Genomic DNA, 20,157 nt, shown 5'->3' with positions numbered 1-20,157 from the left:
GTCATACCAGCTCATCATAATGTCTTTGATGAAGTTTGGACCTCATCTTTCATCTTGTAATCTCCATTTGTAATGGGTGACAAAACCTGAGCGTTCAACTTAACACCTGAGATCAAACGTTAATCATGCGTGCGCTGGAGATTTTTCTTCACCAAAGCCACAAAAATTCAAACTGACAGTTTTCTGGAAAAATCATGGCAAGTGTGTTTCGTGATGGAAAAAGCTATTGATGGTTGACTTCATGGTTCCTGGGACAACAATATATGCAGACAGGTATTGTGAGACACTTAAAAAACTCAGACGAGCCAACTGGAGAAGATGAATGTTGAGCAAGGGAGCAAGCCTTCTCCACAACAACACTTGCCCCTGTGTCTTTCTCGACCAAAGTTGTACTAATTCTGTCATTTTTTTCACTTTGACTGATTACTGTATATACATCTCAGAAATGTTTGTTCTAAGCATCGAATAAGGCAGTAACATTGTCTTTATTTCTTTTTGCAGTATTCTTTGCCATTTAATTCACTTAACACTTCATTAACTCATTTACGATTGCAGTTCTCAATAATGTTTCATTTATCAGTTGATCTTAGAGTTTTTCCCAGGCATTATTGATAACACTGAGTTAAAACCACTAATATATGTAGGGATCATTCCAAAAATGGGTATTCATTATGAGCGATAATTATTTCGACAATAACAAGCCAAATGATTGAGGAAGTCATTTTTTTCATGCACAAATAGCCTAGTCAGACTTGCATTACATTAAATCATTGATTTTGGTGGATTATCTATTTCTGCGAACATCACACACACCCTGAAGGCAATAGCACAGATTTATGCATGTAGGGCAGTGATTTCTTTTTAATTGGCAACCTTTCCTGGATATTAAATTTTTGTTGTGAAATTCACTTCCTACCAAAACTGACTTCAGGATTGGGGTGGAGGGGAGTTACTACATACAAAGATTAAGAGTAATTCACTAACTGAAAATTACATTATATGAAATTCTTAAATAGGATAAATAGCATGCACAATTGGATCAAGGAAACTGCGAAGAAAATACTAAACCAATTCACTAAAATATGCATTCACGACTTTTAGCAATACTGACAGTTATTTCATAAAAGCTTATAAATTTGTACTTTTCTGATTTTATGTTATTTCCAATTATTTACTTACCAATATCCAATTATTACTGGCTTTTCTTCCATCCAGTGGATAATGAACACTCTATTACTATTTATATCATTTAATAATAACGGCAGACTAAGATAATTTCACTAAATATTTGAATCTGATGCTTTAATAAAGGCCACACTTAACAAATGAGACCAATGCACATGCATACAAAGTGAATTAACATGATACCATATTTGGCCTCAAATGGCATATGTTAAAGATGCATACGCATTTACAAAAGCAAATGGTCATAATTAGCACTAGACAGCAGTAAAAAGGAGTAGGCAAAAACATACTACTGCATGCATACCTAGTTTAATGACCATTCACTTGAGTGAAATCTATTGTATTACTATCACAAATTATCTATGATAATCATTTCCCAATGTAATTGTTGGGTTCATGACTTTCTCCTCAGTTGTATTCTGGGAGATTTCTACCTATGATATATACACCTGGATATAGATGGATATATACAAACAGATATATACCTGGAGTCAATCCCCATATGCACTGAGACTTATTAAGCTGCTACTATTAAGCTTAAGTGGGCAATAACAATCATCTCATAAATGACAAAAAGGAAATGTTGCTCACCATTATTGAAGTAATGGAACATTTTTACCCAACCATGTATTTATATTTTATTTTTATCCTATCCTATACATGACAAAACAGCGTTGAACTATTGGTGAATGATTATACCAATAACTACAATAGTTATAAGAGAGATGATCACGGGATTATGATGTATCAAATAGAAACGTACAGCAAAAACCTAAAATATTTTGGTTCCTAAGTTTTTAACAAGTTGTTTTACCATTATAAATATTGAAACTTTTGTCCGTATTTTGGAAAAAATATGAAAAAACTTTATAGTGAACGTTTTTATTTCCATACATGACTTTTTCAATGTATTGTTTATATGTATAACAGCAACATTTTTTGTCAAAAAAAAAATGAATACGTCTGTCTTGACCTATCCTATAGTTGTAAAGCAGGTTTTTGGATGAATAAAAATATTATTACTACAAGGCATCCCAGAGAGGTGGCAACAAAATCCTCATCTTAATTAAACATGCACTTTCAATACAGGTGGCCTATCAATGAATAGTATACAGAGGGTAGAGGTGGTAATTTCCCCTATATCATTAATCAGGACAGTGCTATAAACATTAATTTAATGCAACCTTGTCCATGCAAAACAACACAGTAAGAGTATTCACATTATCATTTTTTCAAACTATAATAAGTCCGTAGTGAAATATTGCACAAAAATATTTTTATAAGAGTTTTAACTTTCACCATATTCACCGTTCACTCATTATTTTCTGCTTATTGCCACTGCATCTTATGTCATGATCACTCACTCAACGACACTTACGAAGTATCAACTGCAATTGTGATGCAGGGGTATGCACATAAATTGGATGTCAAACAATTTCAACTTACCACACTCTCATATGCAACATCTAAGCCAAATGGACGGACAGCTAGGGGTATGTCCAGGAAGGTATCCTTACGACACTTTTCTGTACTGCACTCTCGGCATTTAACACTATCTATCATATTACCTGTAAATTAAAATTAATAATCAAAATTAAGACTTCCTAATCAGAATTTGTCATTTTGTAATCTGGGGATAAATAAATTTGTTTTTCCAACTCTAAATGCATCTTAATTCATGAGATAAAAATTATTTCTCATCAAGAGAAATATCTAACGCAAACAACACCTACTGCAATATCAGATGTACTTTAGCATAGAGGACAAATGAATTACAGATTAACTCAAGCAATGCTCTATGGATACTATCATGTACATGAAAAATGACAGGGGCAGTGAATTGTTGGCAACATGCAAAATTAAATTAAGGATCAATGCATTTGTTAAATCTTAGACTTTTCTTATCCAGAAAAATTTCATCATTTTGATACTTCATAATTCAAAACATCATATAATTCAAAGCTGAGAGCAGTCTCTTAAAGCATAGAACTGTTCATCATTTTACCATGAATAAATCAAAATACATCACCAAAATTCAAAGCAATCCCATGAACAAATTGAGTAGCTCCAGGCATTATGTGGTGGAAGTCGAACATAATGAATAACTGATCGAAGCACTTTTCCACTTGATGACATTTTTTTTTCTCCTCGTCCTCTCCACCCCTTCCGGAATGTATATAAGCCTGCACACAACTTCAGTTTGTTACCTGATGATGATGTAATACATCGAAACCCAGTCGGAAATTAAAAAAAAAGTTATCAAGTAGAAAAGTGCTTCATTCAGTTATTCTTTGAGGTCCCATGACTTACAAACATGTTTATTTTGAAATTTTCCCATACAAATGAATTCCATGTACTTGCTAATTTAAAAGTTATACGTAATTTTCACAAAGATATTGTATTTCTGTCATTTGCAACCTATAAGAAACTCCTATGTCCCCAAAACACATCGCTTCTTTAGCTCGGTCTAAATGTAAATAATACCAGATATATTAACAACAGATGCAGCATATTAACCTTGAATCACTTCATCAATCGGGAATTTTTGTTTATGTTCTCAGAGCATAATGTTGCAGGCTAACCACCTTAACCCAGAAATTCTGCCTCAAGGTGAATATAAGACAGTTCATAGCCAAGGGTGCCCAGGAATGCGCTGGTTTCTGATTCCAGATCTTTCGCCAGATTTAAGAAATAAAAAGTTGTTTTTCAAACGTTTTGCTTAGGCATCATTTTTATTACCTTGTATACCTGATGTAATACAATGGTCACTGCTAAATTTGCACAACAAAATATTACAGCACATCTCCATGCAGCATTGACATTAATGCATAGACGATGAAATATATGTTTTCAATATTTGAAGGCTCACCCAAATTAAAATCCTAGAGAAGAAATTCTCTCTCATGTATTTTTGAAGTCCTAAATGGGAGTTGGCACTTTTTGTTAAGAACCGAGATAAATATTAACTGTGCCATGACACCCTTTTGGTTTTTCATTGCTTTCATTCAGGAAATAATAATACAAAATTAATGATAAAAGCCCACAATGACTTTCAACAGGAAGTCACTAAGACAAACCTAGGAAATGGTATTTCCTTTATGATGAAATTATTATTATTATTATGAACAAAACTTAAATGCAATAACCTTAGAAAGGGTGATACAAGAAATCAACTATCTTAAAATGGCAGTGACAAAGAAATTCCTTAACTATTAACTCATTACTCATTTAAATTTCAGCATTAATCAATTATTTTGTTACAGTTTCATTAGTGATGTTAAGTTTAATTTAAACGTTTAATTCAATAGAAAACTGTTCTTATACTATGCCATTTAAAACAGCCATTATTAGTGAAAAAACTATGGCTAAATGAAACTGTCTTGTGTTAACAGATGAGAAGGTAAATATTGATATGGGTAATTAAAAGATGTTCAATCTTGAAGAACACTAAAAGGAAATATGAAAGGGCTGACACTATAAGGAATCTCTTTTGTGAGTGACAATAAAATAGAATCTCACTGCAGCTCGAGAAGCTGAGTGCAATGGCTAGTGAACTGGCTTCAGACGATGAGGTTTAAACCATGTTGGTATTGGAATTTTTCAGAAGTATCTCAATTCATACTTTGATGCCCTCTGGAAATTATTAATTAATAAAATTAAAAAACAATTGTTATGCTGTTTTCGTGGGCCTGGGCTATTGGATAGAAGTCTACAGTCTGCTGATTTACACCCTCGTATAGGCACTTATTTTCACATTTTTTTACTTAACATTTTAAACAGTAAATGCTCAAAGTGTTAAGATTAAATTTAAGAGTCCTTAACTTAGAGAAAAAAATTAATTGACAAATTATCACATGAATTTACCTAGTATTTAAAGGACATGATATGGCATCAGGATTTTACTGATAAAACAAGGAATTACAAGAAGTTAATTTCAAATCCTAATACCAGATTTGTGTGAGTCTAAATTTTTTGTTCCCTTGAAATTTTGAAACAAAGTTTAACACAATCGTTTTTATGGTAATTCTTGCTAAATGCGACCTCCCACACTGCAATCTTCTTGGACCTGCCACCTCCCCGACTACCAAATTGCAACCCAATAGATATTTCTTTGACACCTGCACTTCAAAAAACATTATATGCCACCTCACCTCTAACTTCTGTTTTTCCTTCCATGTGGGTGAATGCACCACCCACATAGAAGTATCCCTTAGCATGAATAACCACTGATACTCTACTAAATCTCCCATCTTCCTTAATTATCCTACCCCTACTTACACTGCTTCCCTGGACCAATCTTTGGATGACTGCTTCTCTGTTTCGGTGATTGAAACTCTTCCTGAATCCACAAGCAATATAGAGGTGAGAAAACACAAGATGGCTCATATCTGGGTGCTTCAGTCATTTAAACCTCTCGGACTGAACTCAGCCCACTGTAACCATCCCACAGTTGCCTGCACATCCCCTCTCACCTCCTTGCCCATTTCTGATTCATCCCATACCTCTCCTCTACTCATTCCCCCACAAATATCCTGTCTGCTCTGCCCCCAAGAACAGCATGCACATGACGATTTGATGATTGCCATGCCATCAAAATGTTAATTAGATATGCGAGTGTCCTTCCCTGTTTTTGGGTATAACTAAATATATATATGTATATATGTGTGTGTGTATGTATATAAATATATATGTATATATATATATATATATATATATATATATATATATATATAAAATATATATATATACAATCATATACATCTATATACATCTATACATACATATATATATATATATTTTATATAAGAGTGTGTTATTTTTATTTACCATCAAATCTTGGCTCATAATTGGTTAGGGCACTGTGCTTTGTGACTCATCAATACAAAATATAAATTTTACATTTTCTTCATAGACGTACCAATCACTTAATGAAAATGTATTCTACTTTTTCTAAATAGAAAAGATTTTTCTACATATGTATAAAACAGAACTTTACCTAGCACAGTAAAGATGCAATCACTGCTGTAAGTTTAAGTTCCATAGATGCAGTATCCAACATTCTTAAAACATTTGCCATGCAAGAGATACATATTTAAGGTTTAAATGAAAATTCATAATTTGTATGACTTAGGAATTGAGAAAAAAACATCAACATTCAAGTGAATTTTCCAGGAAATACATCAGTATATCTTTAACTGTTTGGAGCAAAATTATGGCATACAAACATTATTATTAGCAAACCTTCATAAAGCCGTTGAATGAGATCAGCATGAGGTGTATTTTTGAACTTCTGTTCCAGTGCATCAAACATCACTCTACACAGTTCCTGGACATCGTGTTGCTGCCATGCAGTGCTTGATTCCCAGCCAAAACTTTTTGTTAATTCTGTTGTCTCAACTGCAGGTCGAGATGAAGTCTTAAGAAAATGAAGGAGTACGATAAAATTACTAACATAAATCAAAATCCTTAAATTATATTTTCTGTATTGAAAACATCACATAATATAAAATAAAGGTTTTTTTAAGCAATCAAAAATAATTATTCAATGGTAATCACAAATGAAATTTGAATTTTAAGATTCTTTTCTTCGACAATCAGATTATATACACATAAGAAATTATTTAAAATATATATTCAAAGCAATAAACACATAGTTTTAAAAAACTGATCATATCATACACCTATTCATACTTTCTGAAACAACTAGAAATGCAAGTTTTCCTAGTTTACCATGATGACTACATCAAATGTCATTCTCTTGATTTTAATAAATTATTATTTTAGCATGAAATCAATTTAGACATATCATACTTACTGAATTATATAATAACAAACTTTGGTACTATAAACTCATATTTTTCCAAATTAGACATGAACTACATGTATCCCACTAATCAGATTTATGAAAAAACAGAGATTGAAAAATCTATTATACATAAATTGCTAAGTGTATGGGAAATCCTGAGTTAGGTTACCCAAACCACATTACTGGGTAAACATTTACCTAAATTTACTTCAGTTACATCTGATTTAAGACCCAGACGTGATCTTGAATTTTATAGTTGACAGCCACATTGAAAAAGATGAAAGAAAGTATAACAGTCATCAATAAAGAAATTCTGCCAATGAATGCACACATTGTAAGTACTACTATTGTAGAGATGAATTTAGAAACACACTTACTTCCCAGTAAAAGCGTATTTAGCATAGCAATGTGTTATTGCAGATTATTAAACATTAAGAATATTAAAAAAAGAGAAAAAATTATTCTGTGGCCTGATGTGATTTTTCCTCAGCTTCTCAGACTTGATATTTCATACATGCAGAATGCCACTCAGGCATTGCTCATCCAACCAATGAATCATTGGAACTGTCAGATTTCCTCTCTTGGGCAACCCTTTTCTTCTATTGATTTCATAATATTATCAGGAAACTAACTTGAAACGGTATGATCTGCCAAGGCCCCTTCATCAGTTATCTTCAAATTATGAAGATCGTACCCCATCTAAAAATGTTCATACCAACACTTAGTAGCATTGTATTTTCTATTCTCAAAAGTAATTACTTAGATGACACACAATGTTTTTATAATTGCATGGGCCTTTCATGGACCATCAGAGTGCTTCATGGAGTTCTATTTCATGCTTTAAATACTTAATGCTACCTTTTTTGGAATATACAACACTTTCAGACTAGTTCTACTGACAGCACTTGGCCTGATTGACACAAGGCAATTTTTTCTTGTCTTTATGATGAACTCATTCTTTCCCATTAACCTTCTAAAAGGAATAAAGAATTCTCAATGATTCCCTGTAGAATTTTCACCTTTTTACCTTAAGTCATTCACACTTTTTATGTATCTAATCCATTACATGAGGCTAAATTTTAATCTAAAGAATCAAATGCTTAAGTCTTGAATGAACACACAACTTCCATGTTACTTTTTAGATTAGGGGTACTCCCAAACATCCAGAGAGGGTATTCAATTGTTTCTGGCTCAACCTTGTGGAAATTCATTTTAATGAAATTAAGAATACAAATTAACTTTCCACTGTCCTTTATTGATGATGACGCTTGAGCGTTGAAACCGGTTGTACGCTAATAAAGGACAGTGGAAAGTTACTTTGTATTCTTAATTTCAGCCAGAGAGGGCTTAAGCATTTACAGCAGGCATAATTGCCTTTAAGTCTGTAGTCGATCATTCTCCACAGATGGACGAATACTCAACCAAATAATAATAAATATAATCAACCAAAGATGCAGCCTGTACATTCATATCAACCAATTGCAAAATATAAGTAAACCAAAAGATTCTTTCCTTATTCAACTGCATTGCAACTTTTATACGCTAAAATGTTTGCATTTATGTTTAATGGAGATATAGGGTTAAACAAAAATACAAGAAGACCTATTTTAGTGATATCAAATGTCAACACTCATACGATTTGAGAATAAAAATATTCTTGGTCAGAACAGCATATACCGTATTTCCCAGCCCACAAAACACAATTTTTTTGCTTCAACAAGTGCAATAAAATCAGCCTGTGTCTTATGGGCCAAGAGTAAATGAATTCAACTTTGACCCAGAAGCACAAGCCAACTCACAGGAAAATACTTCATGTTAAGTAATTTTTCCCACATGAGGCATAGAAAATGGTTGCCTTTAATACAAATTTCAATAAAATGACTGTTTTGAGCTAGCAGTAAACAACAGAGTTTAAATTTCCTTGGGTGTACTTCCTGAAAAAAATTCCCAAATAAATCCCTGGGGATGTCGCCTATCAGTTAATACATTTTATCTCTCCCAAAAAACTCTGAGTAAAAAAAACTATGGTCATGTGCTCCTAAATACCCTAAGCTTTAGGAAGAAGTTAAGAACTGGATTATAAATCATAGGAATAATTGGATTACTGTTTCAACAAAAATGATTTCAATTGAAGCAAGAAAATTAGCAATAGTTATTTCTAATGCAATTTTTCTGGAAATCATAGTGCGAGTGATTCATGAAGGGAATGGACTTTACATATAAAAGAACTACAAAAACTGCCACTCAAACATAAAAGATAGGTTATAAGGGCACTCATCTCAACTCATGACGTCAGACCTGCAGAAAGAATAAAATGACTGTCGATTTTTAGTGTCTCTGATTGGTTGAAAAATTCCTGGCAGAAAGTTAAAAGTAAGACTATCATACCATCTTTTTAAAACTGTGGCATTAGCAATTTTCTAAATGGAAGTGGAAATGACATTGTACACGAAGAAAGTAAAAATAACTGTATAAATGATTTACCAGGTGATGATGGATTTCTAGGATTCTACAATGGATAAATCTTTATATTCCTGCTAACATTTTAATGCAACAATTCCATTTTCTTCATTGTAAGAGCTAATACCAAAATATTGGGATCTTTTTTGGTTTGATCCAAAAATTTTCATAAATCCTAACATGATAAATCACATTGTGTCTAATGGACCGGAAATACAGTACAATAGGAAAACAACCAAGATTCCATTAGTTTAATCCACCATATATCAGCTGCTTGTAATGAAGAGTTTTGGTGGGCAAATCAATAATTGACAGAAGAAACCAGTACATTTAGATTTATTGTAGCCTGATAAATAATAAAATGAAAGAGGATTATTTTAAGACACACTTCATCAACCACTATGACATGATTTCTTGGATTAGCATTTAGGAAAAGCACTACATAACAAGTCTGTGAAGTTTTTATGGGAGCTTACTTGAGGGAGACACTAAATATGATGATTCACTGATTTTAATGCAATATTTTTGTGTTATGCACGGTAAAAAAATTCCTTTTGGCATTTGATGGAATAGATCTTGTAGTTCAGCAGAAACTTTTGACAGTTCCAGCAGTAATAACCACACTGAATCATCAAATCCAGAGGTCGAGCTCATATAATAACAATAATGCCTCGTTTCGTCAAGTGCAGGGATCACAACACTTTGGCAGGGGTTCAAGTCTCCCCATGTGATGGCTGTTTTTCTACTTTAACAGCATTTGGTTTTAAAACATACTACGCAACTTGTATGAAAATTAATACATTATTTTTACTAACAAAATAATATCTTTCAAAAGTATACTTTCATGAAAAAAAATGAAACAGGCATCTTCAATACTGACAAAGAAAGTGAGATTGTTATTAAATCTATCGATCACTAACAATAACTAACATCATCATAAGATTTATCATGATGAGGTCCTTAAAAAAAACCACAAGAGGCTTTCTGTTCAAGGCAGAGTGAATAACATGTAATAACTTTAACTTAAAAACCATCACGTTTACTCATAGGAAAAATAAAACCTATAATATGGTTAAGGATGGTTGCTAAAAAATGAAGCCATTATGATAATATATCTTGTCAATGAAATAACTATTAGTCAATGACTAATACAAATCAATATTATTCATATAAAACCATACTTAAATTTTACTTAATTCCATAACACTAAGCTGAATACTGACATTAAATACCCTCCTTAGAGAACGTCTCTAGACTTACTTGCAAGTTGAGAAACAATTTCTGGAGGTGAAAAGGGATTGAGTTAGTGGTTCCTTCTTCAGTGCCATCATAACACCATTCATAAAGAGCATTACGAAACTCTGGGGTCATATAGAGGGCCTGTAGGAGACTGTTGAGGTAGCAGGTCATGGCTTGATTTACAAGGCCCACATAACCTAAAGTAATAAAAGGAAAATTATTCCTGTTTACGGTTCTGTATACAAGAAAATATTATTTTTCTGCTTGACTCCTTAGACAGAAAGTATACAAAAGCCAAGGATAGTATTAATTTATTAGCTACATCATCAGCATTGAATAAGCAGCAAAGGTGAGTAAAAAAAGACAGAATTAGTAAAAAACAAACTGAGTTCAAAGGAGAATCTATAAGTAATACGAGAAATAGCACTTAATAGTCACTCAAATTCTTCCCAATTTTCAAAAATTTAGTTCATCCAACAGTGGATTTTTCACTTTTATTTCAACCTAAGTGCCATTAACTGGCGCAAAATGCATTTAATGTGCCCTGAACTCAATTCCACTTCAATATGAAATATTTGATCACCCATATTTTCATGACTTCCTATTGTATTATTTCATACAGTAAACACTAGGAATTTGGATTTTACATTTTTGAATAACCTACACAACCAGTAAAAACAATATTTAAGGTCAAATTGAAAATATTACTCTAGATATTACTGTTATCATAAGACAAACATTTTCCTTGACAGCTATATTCAACATATATGCATAATACATTGAAAAGTGCATTACAGGTAGAAAAATATTGCCAAAGGACTATTAAGAATTCGCTTTAATTGGAATAATGTTGTCAAGTCTTCAAGAGAAAAGCTCGCAGCCAAACTGTGGCTGAAAATACTAATGAACTATTTCATTACAACACATGTTTCATCACAAATGAAAGTAAACAAAGTGACTTCAAGAGGGGAAATGCAAAGGAAGGATACAGGCGATTGGGTGGAGGTTAAGAGAGTGTAAGCCATAACTCTCTCAATGACTTCAGCCTATGGCACAAGCAATACCCATGCACAAAACATGAAAATGTATTGTAAATGCACCTATTTAGTAGCAAATTATGATTTACTCTTTTAATTTCATTACATGATAAATAAAGGATTGAGCCAAAATTAATACCATTTTTAATAAAATTAGTAGGGTTATGATAGTTACCTATACGTTTCACCATATTTATAATCTTATTACAAATCACTATATTATTCAAAGCAAAGAACCAGGAGTTAGAAGCTAAAAATGACAACTATTATAAGAACACTACCTTTTTGAATTACAATTTCAAGAAATTTCATTTTGGCAAATGTTTTCAAAACTGTGACAACATATAATTTTGCATACATTGCAATTGCTTTCTCTACACAAAAATAAATATTACATTATAATCTTGGCATAAGTCAATGGTTTCAGGCATAACCTTGTAGAATTTTTCCTTCATGACTAATGTCAATAAAGAACTTAGTAAGTCCACATGAAAAATAAACTTTCATGGGACCCAGGTTTCACTGCACCACAGTGAAACCTGGAGGTAAAACACTGCTGATTGGGTAGTTAGGGACAAAGTAAAGGTGGGGAGGGGGGAAGGCAGAGTAGTGCATCACAGGGGATGGGCTCCTCCAAACTGAGACCCATCCATCTTGCCACCCCTAGGAGATGAGATTAAGAGGAAAATATAATGCCTTCACTAATGGGTTGTTTCCATGGATCTCATACTGTACAAGAATGTCAAGCCTGGCCTCTTTGCTATCGAAATGAAGAGTCTGAGGTGTAAAATCACTGGTATGTTGGTTTTCTAGATGTTTGGTTAACAGAGAATATGAATCATTCCTCTTGAGGCAATACCTAAGTTCCTGGACCCTTTTTAGGAACTTTCTCCCAGTTTGACCAAGATTCATGGCCGCGCAGTCCCTACACTGTTATTTGTAGATACAACTTTTGCTTAGTTTTTCAACTTTGTCCTTGGTAAAGCATAAAATGTTTTTTAATTTGTGTTTATCATAAAATGCAATCCTGAATTGTGGGAAATATCTTCTCAACTTTTGGGGAAATGTCACCCAGGTATGGTATTTTTCTCCATTGTACTTTCTGGTCCTAACTACCACAAATTTGTCTAGTGGCTACCCTGTTCAATTTTTTACTATACATTTTACTTATCAGATCCACCGGATATCTGTTACTGATGGCAATTTGTTTGATTATTGAAAGCTCCCTTTCCTGATTTTCTACTGACATTGAAATGGCTAACAGCCTATGAAAGAGCGAATGATAGGCCATACACTTCTGCGACACATGAAGGCTGGATGAAGCATGAATTATTTGGTCAGTCGCTGTGTCCTTCCTGAAGATACTTCCTCTATTTTGGTCCTGAACTGGATGGCTTAGTTTAATGAGGGTAGAGAAAGAAACTTTGCACTTCCACATAAAGATTTATTACTTCACATGACCATGGTTTCGATGCTGTGCATCATCATCAGGTGACATACAGGAAAATTTTTTCAACTTACAGTATATAGCATGGCTCCAAGAGGGGAGGAAGGTAGGGGCAGTAAGAGAGAGGGGGTAAGTTGAGTACTTGTGCAGCAACCTATTAGTGGGCTGGGGAGAGGGGGTTTTTTCCGCAATGGTTTTATCTTCATTAAGGGACAGTCGATGGTCATCACTACTTTGGTGAGGGTGGGGTAAGATTTTATAGTCATTTAGGAAATTTAGAAGGGGGGAATGGGAGATGTATATTGTTTCATTGACCACCTCAAATCTGTTTGACTGAAGGGATTGCCAAATTTCCAACTCCTCCAAAGCATTCAACCTACATCCTTTCTTTTCTTTGTGAAGAATGTCCAGTATGATTCTTTTCCAAGAGGTGTTTCGCGAATTGAGATCTGTAGTCTTTCTTTATGAAGCTTCATCAGTGTACTTTAATCCTAATATCAAATGTCCTCCCTGTCTATCCAATGTAGATGGCACTGCAGTCCGTGCAATTGAGTATAAACCTTGCTTTGTTGCATTATGTCAAATTTATCTTCGGGTGAACCCATTATGTTTTTTAAAAAGTAAGTGTTGTAAAACACTGTCTTGATTTCGTTCTTGGAGAGTATTTGTGAAATCCTGAGTGAAATGTGGCCTAGAAATAGTCACCATTCACGGTCGGTGCTTGTCAAGTTAAATGTGTGGTATGTAACTTTCTGGACTATCTGTGTTTGTTTTCTATTGTACATGTGTCGATCATTTTCTCTCGGTAACCATTGTTGACTGCAATTCGTTTTATAATATGGAGTTTCCCTTGTTTGTTGTGTGTTGACATTGTGATATTGCATACCCTGTGTAACATAGCATGAATGGCCACATGTTTTTGTGAATGATGATGCTTGGATTTTGAGCAGATAATTTGGTCAGAGCAACACTTTATTCTGTAAATGGAAAGTTCGAACCTATGATTAATTATTTTCACAGCCAAATCCAGGAAATTCAAGGCACCATCTGATTCCAACTCACTTATGAATTGTATACATTCATCTAAAGAATTTAACCAAGTGAAAAAATTGTCCAATTGTCTTGTAGATCCAGTCCTAACACAGGAGATTTCATCAACATATCAGAACCAGGATAACACATTTTTTTGTAGGGGATAGTTTAAAGCAAATAACTGTCTCTCCCAATTGTCCATATGTGTCCGCTAGGATGGGAGAGAGGGGTGAGCCCATGGCCAGACCTTCTAATCATCTATAATATTTACCGTTGAACACAAAACTACTTTGATTCACACAAAATGCTAATAAGTCACACAATTCACTCATTACAGGAGGTAGTGTTTTAGCCTTTACGAGGGATATATCAGCTAGTTTCAGGGCTTCCTTCCTTGGGATACTTGTGAACATGTTGACAACATCGAAGGACAACATCATACATTTTCGCGGTAGTACTATATCTGAAAACCTACTTGAAAGTCCATAAGAGTTCTTGATAACGTATTTTGGAGAAAAATGAGCATGTTGTCTGAGTAGGTTGCTTAATTTATGAGCAAGTAGGTGGGCTGGCATGGAGACACTAGATACCACTGGTCGGATAGGGATATCAATTTTGTGTATTTTTGGGAGACCAAAGAATCTGGGTGATTTGGGATTCATTTGTACAAGTTTGATAGAATCACTCAGCTTTAACAACATTTCATAACTTTCTGGTGTTCTGTTATAGGATCACGAAGAAAGCTGACTATTTTATTAGATATAATAAGTCTCCACATTTTTTCACATAGGACCCCTTTGTCTAATACCACGACTGAAATCCCCTAATCTGCTTTCTTGACAATGAGCTTATTTTTTAAGGAGGAGACAGCCATAATTAATTCTCGTGAGCCTATCTCACTTGTGGAATTTAAGGTATTCCTGTATTTGGTTTGGTTTAAGGCTTGGACAAACAATGTCAACTGTCTAATGGTGCCACTCCACACACAAAAAATATCATCTACATAACAGGACCACTTAAACACACAGTTAAGACCTACCATCTCACAAGAAAATAATTCCCGATCAAAATTGTCCATGAAAACCTGAGGCTAAAAATGGAGATAAAGGGGAGCCCATGGCCAGCCCATTCAAGTAGTTAGTAAATTTTGTAGTTGAATTCAACATAGCTTGAGACACAAACTTCCATTTATGAACACAGCTCAAATCACAGGGACCTCTATGCCTTTCCTCACTAGTCTGGCTTCCACTAGCACTAATGCTCCTTTACAAGGAAGACTAATAAATAAATTCCGTGCATTCAGGTATATTAGGATCCACTTGGTTGGGAGGGTTACACCTACCAGCTTACTGGCGAAGACAGTAGTTTTTTACCCCAAATTTCAGGATAAAATCCAAGTATGCCTGGAGCAAGGAATTCACTTTCTTGGCAATCAGATGATTGGGTGCTGAAATATTGGACACTACTGGCTTCATTGGGATGTTTTGTTTGGGAGTCGTGTCAATTGGTGCAAAGAAATGCTCAAGAAATACAATTGCGGGGCATCAAAAGCCGTATATAACATCAACAGAGGTGACGAATCTTGGGTCTATGCCTACAAGTCTGAAACAAAACAGCAATCCACTGTATGGGTCTTCCAAGACGAGCCAAATCCGACACAAGTGATTCGTGCACAAGCACATCGAAGCAAATGATCGCCTGTTTCTTTGGAATAACTGGACATTTGGCAACCATACCGTTTGAGCAATGCAAAACCGTGACTTCTGAATGGTAAACGAGCATTTTTTTGCCAGAACTGCTAGGTGAAATACAGAAAAAGAAGTGGCAACAAAGGATCATTCTTCATCATAACAATGCAAGCTCTCACAGATCAGCTGAAACAACTACCTATTTGACTGGCCAAAACGTCGCATTGATAGGTCATCCTCTGTACAGCCCTGATTTAGCACCAAATGACTTCTTTTTATTCCAGATGATCAAGAAAAAATTGCATGACAAATATTTTTCGGCACCTGAAGAAGCCGTTGATGCATTCAAAAACTACGTTTTGGAGGCACCTCAATCTGAGTGGAATAAGAGTTAGAAAATTGATTCGAGCGCATGCAAAAGTGTATTGATTATCATTGAGAATACTTCGAAAAACAGTTAAGCCATTTTCAACTATTAATTACTGCCTTTTCATTATTAGGATGAAAATATAACTAGCATCCCTTGTATCTACCATTTTTATTAACAACAGTTGAAAATTAGATTCTGAAAAAAATCCAACGACCAGAAGTTTTAGCATTTCTTTCAATGTGACACTGATGCCACCATAAAAAAGGGGAGATCATAGAATTGTTCCTATTACTACTCAGATGAATTTTCATGATGCACATTTGTTTTTATCATTGAAATGTGAAAGAATTAAGGTATCAGCATGGGACTTGGACTTAACAGATAAAGGTATGATTTTTTTAGTTCTCTTCATCAAGCATATTTTTTTTAAACAACATCATTTCCACAGTATCTCGATGTTTTGACCTTGTGCATGGGGTCATCATGTATGCTTTACGAATATCAAAACTAATCCACTCTGCAAGGAAAGAGATTTCTAATAAACTACTCATTTAAAAATGAACAAGAGGAGATGAATCCAAAAGAATTTCATCATTCTGCTTTGCTGAGGCATAAAGAAAAACCTTTAATATATATTATTAACATAATGTTACCATCAATTATTTTTGCTGTCCTTATCTTTGAACATATAGGAAGAAACACTGTATGGAGAAGGAAATGTGCTTGGCACATAAAATTTTTGTCAATGTGGGTACTTGCTTATTTCCTTCCCTTTAACTTTCATAAGCACACTCACAAGAATATTATTTATCAACTTAATTGGGCGAGATTGAGACTAATAGCACTTTCTTTTTATGACAGAAAAGCAATATAATTAGGGTAATTAGGTCTTAAGTTTCTACAAATTCAGGATGCTAATTAATGAACATAAGAACGTTCATAATTATGGATTGCTTGGCAGTTTTTTGTAAAAAATATTTCGTATATTCAAAAAGGTGGTGTACTTTAAACAGCAAAATGAATAATACATATACACATTAGACACAAGATGAGCATAGTTAGAGGCAAATTAAGTAATGCATTTTTTAAATGAGTTAATAAAATTTTAAAAACTTCAAGGAAAGTCCTTACAATTCCAAAGGATTCAAAGACATGACACCCCTCCTCCCTTTCCTAGCCAAATTACTTGATGAAAAAAACTAAACAAAATAGTAAACTACACTTAAAATCTTCTTTAAAAAATTAAATACATAATTAAGCATTAAATTAAAACTAATGGATTTCAATGAAACAGGATTGCCAAGTTATCTGGAAGAAGACAGAATAAGTTTAAACCATTACATAATAATTATGCACTCATTTACAAGGATGGTTCAACTACACCAGACAAAAAAATTGGGTAAGAGGCAACCATTTCATTCATATGATCAGGTACATATAAAAATCGAATGAAGTCTATGCTATCAAAAACTGAGTAAATTACTCACGAGTGTCTGGTTTCATGATGGATGACAGTGCATAAGAACTGCTGTCAACATTTGACACGAGTGAGGGAGGAGGTGGTGGAGGGGCTGGGATTGGAGGCCCTCCAGGAGGCAAGAGGGTGTAGTCTGTTAGGAAGTCTCCTTTGGCACCTTTACCCCATTGAGACTTTGATGATGGGAAATTCCCAATGGTGGATGGTCTTGCATGCTCTCCACTTCCTCCTACTGCTTCCTTGATATCAATGACTCCTTCCTCTCCAATTGCACGCCTCCGTACCCTCCCAAATGTCAAAGCACCTTTGGGATCAGACAGCAAAAACTGATTCCTTGCATTCGCATCAAATGAAACACCAACATCCTTCAAAGTATCTACACGGTTGTGCTTTAATGTCACCTGTTAGAATAACAAAATGAATTCCATAAATAACCTAGAATGAAAAGGCTAAGGCATGAAACTGGAAGGCTGTTGCAAAGATTGTGAACAAAAAAGTTTTAAGAAATAATGAATTTTCAGGATTAATGACCCCAGTAACTCTTTTAAAACTGCAAGTTAAGACTAGGTCTTCCAGTTAGTACCTGCTGTGAACTAAATGGAATACATAGTTGAAGTAAATAAAGGCAACTGTCGACTATTTCTAGTATCTTTGAGTGATCACTCAAATTTGGAATGTCTACTGTCACTAAAATAACACGAGAGGAAGAAGTTAACCCTCTTAGTGCGGCGGGCCGATATATCGGCTTTCGTATCCCTGGCGAAAAGTGCAGCGGGCCGATATATCGGCTCTTGGGTAGGCTTTTGTTTAAATCGTTGTAACTTATGGTTTTTTCTTTAATAGTTTATGGTTTTTGTGCTATCGATAGGTTGAATTCCATAGAATTGTGTAACTAATTTTTTAATTTTTTATTAGCAATTTTAAATCCTTTTAAAAAAGTATATTTCTTACTATAATTTTTCGTTCAGTTTTGTACATGCCGGGAAGCTCTGCCTATTTGTTTGCTCGTTTTTTTTCTGAGTGGTCTTTCCACTATGAAAAGCCACTGAAAGGCTACTAATCTGTTTTCAACTGTAATCTCTTGAATGTGTTGTGGTTTCGTGGTGTTGATATATACCTGCTTATTCAGACTATGTTGAGACGATGGAAATGAGAGCACTGCTTTGTGATCATTTTGGTTTCTCTTGCCATCCGTCGTATCTAATCAATTGCACCCTGTGTAATGGATTACATTGTCAGCAGTTCTCTGTGAGTTAGAACTTAGTTTTTTTCTGCCTTTAGATTGTAGGCACATTGCCGCAGTCTCAAGGAAAGGGGAAAAGTCCCAACTTGACTCAGTGATATCAGCCTTTTCAACAAAATCGAACTATGCAGAGGCTGACAAAAAAATTTGCAATTCACTGGTTTTTCTTTATTTATTTATAATATATTCTACATGTCTATTTGATTCTTTATTATATTAAAATATCGTAGTTTAATTGAAAAATTAAAAAAAAAATATTAGTTTTGTTTCTAAAAATCGAACTATTATTGCTAAAAAAATATTCTTCAAATTTATGATACTGTAATAATTACATTTATTATTCAGATTATGTAAATGTATAACATTATTATAAACTACAATATTATATTTTAAAATGAAAAAACTGCATATGGATATCTAAACAAATAACTTCATAATGTTTTTTTCCTAAGGTGATACATTTTCTTAAATTACACTTCGCACTTCTCACTAGTACCCCTGAAATCCCCGCTGCACTAAGAGGGTTAAACTGTACATTTACCAAATGTAATATACCCGGAGGAATATAGAGAGTTGGGTTGAGGTGGTGCAGAAAAAAATGTTTGTGATGCAATGTAACCCTTCCCTGAAGTAAAAACTTAGTAAACCAGCCTAGAGAATAACACTGCAAACATGACAGATGTATGCAGGAGACTAAAGTGGTCAAGGAAAATCCTCAGTATGCTACATTCTTATTTATCCCAGTTTGTCATCTAGCCACGACATTTTTCTTTAATCTACCCTGGAGCAGCAAAGATGTGGACAAAGAGAATTTTTTTCAAGGAATGAATGACACTGTCCAACCTGATTTAAATTTCCTAAAGGCACATGCCATACTATAAAATAAAATCATGCCAGCATCTAAACAGATTACTATACCAGACAATGAATTATACCAAAGAGCTATTAGCTTAATATGACTTTTAGAAGATTTTACTGTGAATTTTACCTGCTGCTTGCAATTTCTCATTTCAGTAAAATAAACCATTTCAGTAAAAACCATAATTTTTATTTTAAAAATGAAGTGTTTTTTCGTGATTAACACCTTTTGTAGCCTCTTAGGTGCCCACATGTTAAAAATATGAAATTTTCATTCAAAATAATTTCATAAACTTTAATAATTATAATATGTGT

The 20,157-nt window shown here is 34.0% G+C and overlaps 1 protein-coding gene across 3 annotated transcripts in view; it reads right to left on the bottom strand.

The window, feature by feature from the left end:
• The window catches only part of LOC139692553 (ubiquitin carboxyl-terminal hydrolase 47-like), a 59,755-nt gene that overhangs the window by 34,919 nt on the left and 4,679 nt on the right, over positions 1-20,157 (bottom strand). For 2 of the 3 annotated variants that reach the window (XM_071590789.1, XM_071590791.1), the window contains exons 4-7: positions 17,752-18,142; positions 10,712-10,887; positions 6,427-6,601; positions 2,632-2,753 (exon numbers count right to left, since the gene is read on the bottom strand). In XM_071590789.1, coding sequence (XP_071446890.1) covers positions 2,632-2,753; positions 6,427-6,601; positions 10,712-10,887; positions 17,752-18,142 — 864 coding nt within the window. The remainder of the gene's footprint in view (positions 1-2,631; positions 2,754-6,426; positions 6,602-10,711; positions 10,888-17,751; positions 18,143-20,157) is intronic. The other variant, XM_071590790.1, reaches the window with a different exon arrangement.

This window comes from Hetaerina americana, unplaced genomic scaffold, assembly GCF_022747635.1.
Source record: "Hetaerina americana unplaced genomic scaffold, ioHetAmer1.1.p SCAF_4, whole genome shotgun sequence".
Lineage (NCBI taxonomy): Eukaryota > Metazoa > Arthropoda > Insecta > Odonata > Calopterygidae > Hetaerina > Hetaerina americana.
This window is presented reverse-complemented; position numbering and strand designations above follow the sequence as displayed.